General features: G+C 55.7%; 1 protein-coding gene and 1 pseudogene across 1 annotated transcript; one reads left to right on the top strand and one right to left on the bottom strand.

Moving 5' to 3' along the window:
• Positions 1–2,243: 2,243 nt before the first annotated feature.
• On the bottom strand, positions 2,244–3,312 carry LOC136523968 (uncharacterized; annotated as a pseudogene).
• Positions 3,313–5,831: 2,519 nt separating this feature from the next.
• Positions 5,832–6,566, top strand: LOC136523967 (secreted RxLR effector protein 161-like). The gene has a single exon (XM_066517466.1). The coding sequence runs from the start codon at positions 5,832–5,834 to the stop codon at positions 6,564–6,566; it is 735 nt and encodes a 244-aa protein (XP_066373563.1).
• Positions 6,567–7,779: the final 1,213 nt, after the last annotated feature.

The raw sequence follows: 7,779 nt of genomic DNA, 5'->3' as shown, positions 1-7,779 counted from the left end.
CAAAGGTGGATCGTGATGCAAGGCGACGGTGACCATGACCTTTGTACCGGCGGATCATACATTGAAGTGATGGTGGTGTTAACCTCTACATAGGCGTCTCGGCTATCAAAGCGACAGTGAAACCACACCGCTGACAGTCGGGTCGAAGTACAAGGCGATGGTGTTGATGACCACTACACATGTAGTTGATGTGCCCACACAATGGTTTTGATAGCCTCGACACAGGCGGATCATTTGCCAATGTGATGGTGTTAGTGTACATCCACTGCTGGGTCTGCTCCAATGTGACAGAAGTAAGGACCTAATCATGGACGGATCATAAGCCAATACGGGCGGTATTAGTGTACACCGCAGTCGGTCCTAGATGCCGATGGTGAAGGCTATGACCATCACTGCCGAGGCCGAAATTGAACTGCGATGGGGGTTATGATGTGGCTGTGAAAGGTCCAAGTGTAGTAGTGTAGGAGTCCTATACTCTCTCTTGTCCTCCCACCTAGCTATACTTACTAGTTATCTTATCTATCTTTATCTTGGCTTGTTTCATCATCATCCCTTCCTACCATATTCCATTTACCCCCTATACTAGTTGATACTAAGTTGTGGTATATAAGGATCTCTCTTTTATTATCATTTCAAGCAACCGCTTTCCCTTGGGACAAAATAAATAACTATATCTTGGAATACTCCCAGGTGAAATACTACGACGATATATTCTGTGCGCTTGTGGAATTATCCAATAGACATAAGGAATACCAACAGCCTACTGCTTCTCATCATCGAACCGGGGGAGGGGCGTCGACACCTATTGCTGCAGCAGATGCCATGGTGAGGAGGTGAAACAACAGTGTAGGAAGCTGCCTACCAAAAGGAGAGGCAAAGGTGAAAGCTTGCAAAGCAAGAGTCAGCGATGCTAGTGCAAGGTAGCCATCTTCTTGCTATCGTAGTTTGCACAATCTTGATTCGGGGCTTTTGATCAACATCATGTGGTTTGGCACCTGACGCAATCGAGAGAGAACGTCTTCAGGAGGCACTTTAGCAGGGCGAGTTGGCCGATGCGATCTTGGAGATCGCCGCCGTCGATGCAGAGCGCGTCCATCATGTAGCTCACGTGGCTATGAAGGAGAGGTTTGCAACTCAGGGCGTGTTTAGAGTAAAAAATTTTGAGTTTTGGCTACTGTTGCACTTTCGTTTGTATTTGACAATTAGTGTCTAATTATGGACTAATTAGGTTCGAAAGTTTCGTCTCGCGATTTCTCGCCCAACTGTGTAATTAGTTTGTTTTTTCGTCTACATTTAGTATTCCATACATGTGCCGCAAGATTCGATGTGATGGGTACTGCACAAAAATTTTTGAGAACTAAACAGGCCCTCAGTTGTTGGCCTTGGGGGGTGAGAACGCCGAGCTATAGGGCGTTGTTATGGTGGGCATCTAGTCTGCCTGGCCGCATATCTTCCAACCGAAGCGCCTGGTCCTATCACAGAGGTAGCTTCCTAACTGGCCGGTGTTCCTTTTCGGCTAGTAGAGATCGCCCAGCAAGGCCTATCGTCGGGGCTCAGATTGTGCTGGTGGTAGCTGGGGCATTGTATCCCTATCTGGACATTGGGTCTGTTATGGGTGTGCCTTCCAACATCGAGCCCGCTGTGCTAGAGGACCTTTGCCATAGAGCTGCAGAACCTACCTAAGCCTTGATCGCTGAGATGGACCCTACCACCATGATTCGAGATAGTATGCCTGACAAGTCCGATGAGCAAGATAGCATATAGGGCCATGATAATGACCTAGGGAATGCATAAACATTGTTTCTTGTTTGAATAAGTCCTTGAGCATCTAATTATAGAAGGTAGAGGCGCCTAACGCCATTAGAGGCAGGCCACAGATTGCGGCATGGCCCAGGTGGTTGGGATGGCAACCACTGATCACGAGTATGCCGGGATTAGCAGGTCCTTTCATTTCCTTGTAACACAGCATGTAATTCCTTTATATAGTGAATGCAATCAATAGAAAACGCTGCCGCTTTGCAGCCCAAATCACTGTGTCCAGTTTGTGTTCGCGTGTGTTTTTCATCCTCCTCATCGGAGTTCTGTCAATTGGTATCAGAGCCGGTTTCTTCACCGTCGCCATGGCATCCCAGTCGCCGTCTAAGAAGAAGCCGATGGATGATGGCAGCGGTGGGAACGAGATCAAGCCCTCGCGATCGCCGCCGCGACGTCGTGGCTGTCCACACAGCCGCCGCCGCTCCAGCTCACGCGTCGTCGAGCGCGTCATCGAGCGCTCGTCCGCGAACGTCGCCTGGCCGATGCTCACGCGGACGAACTACCCGGAGTGGGCGCTGGTGATGGAGGTCAACTTCCAGACTCTTCGGGTCTGGGACGCCGTCGAGCTCGGGATTGACGAGGACGCCGACGAAGATGAGTACCAGCACGATCGACAGGCCATGGCGGGCCTCCTGCGCTCGGTTCCCTCCGAGATGTGGGGAACGCTCGGTCACAAGCGTACCGTCAAGGAGGCGTGGGACGCCGTCAAGGTGCTCCGTATCGGCGACGACCGCGCGCGCGACGCCAGCGCGCAGCAGCTTCGCCGCGAGTTCGCGGCGCTCGTCTTCAAGGATGGCGAGACCGTCTCCGAGTTCGGGATCCGCATCACGTCGCTCGCCACCAACCTCCGCATCCTCGGCGACAATATCACGGACGCCGAGGTGGTAAAGAAACTTCTGCAGGTGGTTCCCGATCGCCTGTCTCAAGCCGCCGTCTCCCTCGAGATGTTTCTCGATCTGAACAACACGTCGATCGAGGACGTCATCGGGCGGCTGCGCGTGTTCGAGGAACGCGGCAAGCCAAAGGAGATCACGGACGGCATGGGGCGACTCCTGCTCTGTGAGGAGGACTGGAGGCGCGTCGCAAGAGCCGTCGCGAGCAGGAGAGCTCCGGTGGCAGCAGCGGCTCCAACGGTCGCGGGAAGAACCATGGCCGCGGTCGCGGTCGTGGCGGTCAAGGCGCGACGCGCGACGACCACGACGGTCACGGCGCGGGCGCTGGCAACGCTGGTGGTGGAAAGCCGCCGCCGGGCACGGCCTGCAAGAAGTGCGGCAATAAGGGCCATTGGCCCGAGACTGCCGTGGCAAGAAAAAGAAGGCCGCGGCCCATGTGGCCCAGGCCGAGGAGGAGGAGGAACGGGCCTTGATGTACATCGCCGCTGAGACGGAGGTAATCGCGTCGCCTGTTTCCTCTCCCCAATCCACGCCGCCGCCGCCGCCGCCCGCCGTCGATGCACGCGCGCGCGTCCACCTCGCCGAGCCCAAGGTCCTCCTTCATCTCAGGGAGGATGAGAAGGAGGCGGAGGGGCCCTGCCGCTGGGTCCTTGACACTGGAGCGACGAACCACATGTCGGGATCGCGGTCGGTCTTCGCCGAGCTGAACTCGGGCATCACCGGCACCGTCCGATTCGGCGACGGATCGGTGGTGAACATCGAGGGCAAGGGCACCGTCCTCTTCGCCTGCAAGAACGGCGAGCACCGCCGGCTGGAGGGCGTGTACTACATCCCGCGGCTCACCACCAACATCGTGAGCATCGGGCAGTTGGATGAGGACGGCTTCAAGGTCCTCATCGAGTCCGGCATCCTGCGCCTCTTCGACCTGCAACGCCAACTGCTCGCCAAGGTGGAGCGTTCCTCGAGCCGGCTCTACTTCCTCGACATGAACGTCGTCGCCCCGGTGTGTCTCACCGCGCGCGCCGGCGACGTCGCCTGGAGGTGGCATGAGCGGTTCGGGCACATCAACTTCCAGTCGCTCAGGAAGTTGGGGCGCAAGGACATGGTGCGCGGACTGCCCTCCATCGACCACGTCGAACAGGTCTGTGAAGACTGTGTGCTGGCGAAGCAGAAGCGAACGCCGTTCCCCAAGGCGGCCAAGTTCCGGGCCGCAGAACAGCTTGATCTGGTCCACGGCGACCTCTGCGGCCCCATCACGCCAGCGACACCGGCCGGGAACGTCTACTTCCTTCTACTCGTCGACGACATGAGCCGCTACATGTGACTCACACTCCTGCGTTCCAAGGCGGACGCACCGGCGGCGATCATGTCGTTCCAAGCCCGCGTCGAGCGCGAGACGAGGAAGAAGTTGAAGGTGCTACGCACTGACAACGGTGGTGAGTTCACCTCGGTTACGTTCGGTGAATATTGTGCAGGAGAGGGGATACAACGCCACCACTCGGCTCCATACACGCCACAACAGAACGGCGTGGTGGAACACCGAAATCAGACGGTCGTGGCGACGGCGAGGAGCATCTTGCGCGCACGGGGAGTGCCCGGCCACTTCTGGGGAGAGGCAGTGCACACCGCTGTCTTTCTCCTGAACCGGGCGCCCACGAGTGCGCTCACCGACGAGACGCCGTACCAGGCGTGGTACGGGAAGAAGCCCCCAGTGCACTTCCTCCGTGTGTTCGGCTGCGTGGCGTACATCAAGAACGTGCGCCCACACCTCGGGAAGCTTGATGATCGCGGGCGCAAGGTGGTCTTCATCGGGTACCAAGATGGCTCCAAAGCCTACCGCTTCTACGACCCGGTGGCCGAGCGCGTTCACGTCTCGCGCGATGCTGTCTTTGACGAGGGAGCGCGCTGGGAATGGGGAGCAGCCTCGGACGTCACCGAGCCCCACCCCTTCACCATCGCGGAGGAGTACGAGCTGCGGCGCCATCAGCTTGAGGGACCGGCCCCTGAGCCTGTCTCTCCCGAGCCGCGCACGCCAGCTCCAACAGCGTCGACATCCTCCGGTCCGCGCACGACGTCGCCAGGCGCCCAGAGCGCGTCGGCGGCCTTGGGAGCGCTCTCAACACCGCAAGGGGCTGGAGCTCACGTCGAGTTCGCGACGCCGCTCACCACCGACCCGAACCTGGACGATGATGACGATGAGGTGGTACACAGGTACCGCACCCTCGACAACATCCTCGACACGGACGCGTCACCCGGGCTGGAGCACCGCGACGCTGTTGAGGCCGAGCTCCACACTGTCAGCCACGCGGTGAGTGTGGAGGAGCCCAGGTCGATCAAAGAAGCCGAGGGCGATCCCAACTGGGTCGGCGCGATGGAGGAGGAGATGAAGTCGATCCGCGACAACTAGACATGGTCGCTGGTCGAGCTTCCTCAGGGGCACCGCGCCATCGGCTTGAAGTGGGTGTACAAGGTCAAGCGCGATGAAAAGGGCAATATCGCCAAGTACAAGGCACGCCTCGTCGCCAAAGGCTATGTGCAGCGGCCCGGCGTCGACTTTGAAGAAGTGTTCGCCCCAGTTGCACGACTCGAGTCGGTGCGGCTGGTGCTCGCCATCGCTGCCCACTTCGGCTGGGGTGTCCACCACATGGATGTCAAGTCGGCATTCTTGAACGGCGAGCTCCAAGAGGAGGTCTACGTCCATCAACCCCCCGGCTTCATCGACGACAAGCACAAGTACAAGGTGCTGCGCCTTCACAAGGCGCTCTACGGACTCCGCCAAGCGCCGAGAGCATGGAACCAGAAGCTCGACGCCGAGCTGCTGGCGCTCGGTTTCACGCGCTGCATCGACGAGCACGGGATGTATACCCGGGGCAGAGGTGCCGAGCGCCTGATCGTGGGAGTCTACGTCGATGACCTCATCATCACGGGTGGTGATGCCGACGCCGTCAAGAAGTTCAAGGCACAGATGCTGCGCACATTCCGCATGAGTGACCTCGGGCTCTTGTCCTACTATCTTGGACTCGAGGTCACCCAGGGCGCTCATGGCATCACGCTGCGACAGAGTGCCTACGCCGCCAAGATCCTTAGGGCGGACTGACAGGGTGCAACGCAAGTGCCACACCCATGGAGATGAAATTGAAGCTCCTAAAAGAGGGCACGACGCCGGCTGTTGACGCCACCGAGTATCGCAGTCTCATCGGCAGCCTCAGGTACCTATGTAACTCAAGGCCGGACCTAGCATATGCTGTTGGGTACCTCAGCAGGTTCATGGAAGCGCCACGACAGGAGCACCTCGCGGCAGTCAAGCGAGTCCTCCGGTATGTGGCAGGCACGGTGCACTGGGGAGTGCACTACCGTCCGGCAGGAAGAAGAGGAACAGCGCCCCAGCTGATAGGCTACTCCGACAGCGATTTAGCTGGGGACGTGAACGATCGCAAGAGCACAGGCGGTCTCATCTTCTTCATGGCTGGTGGACCGGTTGCTTGGCAATCGTCAAAGCAGAAAGTGGTCGCCCTATCGTCCTGCGAGGCAGAGTACATAGCGGCGGCCGGAGCAGCGTGCGAAGGAGTCTGGCTAGCACGTCTGCTGGCAGAGCTCATCGGAGGAGCTGTCCGCGCACCGAAGCTCATGGTGGACAACAAGTCCGCCATCGCACTGATGAAGAACCCTGTTCATCACGACCGGAGTAAGCACATTGATGTAAAATACCACTTCATCCGGGAGTGCTGGGACAGAAGGCTGATTGACATAGAGTTCGTCGGCACTGAGCATCAGCTGGGCGACATTCTCACAAAAGCGCTCGGTCGTTCTCGGTTTCAAGAGCTCCGTGGTGAGATCGGCATGAAGAAGTTAGGCTAGTGGCTCCAGGACTTAGGAGGAGAATGTTTGAATAAGTCCTTGAGCATCTAATTATAGAAGGTAGAGGCGCCTAACGCCATTAGAGGCAGGCCACAGATTGCGGCATGGCCCAGGTGGTTGGGATGGCAACCACTGATCACGAGTATGCCGGGATTAGCAGGTCCTTTTATTTCCTTGTAACACAGCATGTAATTCCTTTATATAGTGAATGCAATCAATAGAAAACGCTGCCACTTTGCAGCCCAAATCACTGTGTCCAGTTTGTGTTCGCGTGTGTTTTTCATCCTCCTCATCGGAGTTCTGTCATTTCTTAATCATGAAGCCATGTGATACTTAGCTTTATTACTTTTGTTTTCTTTGTCTTAGCATCCGATTTTGGTTAAGTTTAGGTCTATCTGCCTGAGGATCTGGCCACAACCTCTAGGGTGTTTTGGTGAGATCAGCCTAGGGATTCGCTTGTTCACTTATGCCATAACTTATTTTCAGACTTGAGAGAACGCAAGTAGTAGTAAGTAATTGTAGCCCCCGAGTGTCTCGATAGGTTAGTATAACTTATCGAGGCACTTAAGGAGTCATGGGAGAATATATAGAAAATGAATGGGAATCTGGCCGCCGAGCTGCTCGAAGAGGTGCTCTTCAAGATTTTTAGGAAGCCAAACTTTATTCATATGAAGAAAAACTTTGACGAATCTAAAAATCCATTACAAAATGAAATCAAGCATAAAAATGACATAGCTGGAGTCCGTCTGTCATCTGCTACTTGTGACTTGCTCGATCTGGCACTAGGTTTTATTGCTGGGAGGCCTTAAGCACCTCTTAGGTAGTAAGGTAAAACATCAAAGCTTCAAGGTAAGGTTCACTTTGTTAGTGTCCATGTCTCCCTTATCTTGGATCCGCACTTTCTTGTCATTCATGCTTTGATGTAATGATAAACATTCACTTGATTCAACTTCTCTATGTAAAGTAGAATTTTCTTTCACTGATCTGAAGTCAAACTCATACGGTCTCACCTTTCCATTATGGTATCTCATCCAATATGCCTTGTTCAGTGGTAGCATCTCCATGATCAAACTCTTGCGCTTCTTATCCACATGTTCCTCATTTTTCCTCCTCATCTCCATGAGATTACTATGACACTTTGCCATATGTCCACCACGACCTTGGGAGTTCTTGAATCTCTTGGGGCACAAGTAGCACTTATAAGGCAGGGGTT

Source organism: Miscanthus floridulus, chromosome 18 (genome assembly GCF_019320115.1).
Source record: "Miscanthus floridulus cultivar M001 chromosome 18, ASM1932011v1, whole genome shotgun sequence".
Classification (NCBI taxonomy): Eukaryota; Viridiplantae; Streptophyta; class Magnoliopsida; order Poales; family Poaceae; genus Miscanthus; species Miscanthus floridulus.
This window is presented reverse-complemented; position numbering and strand designations above follow the sequence as displayed.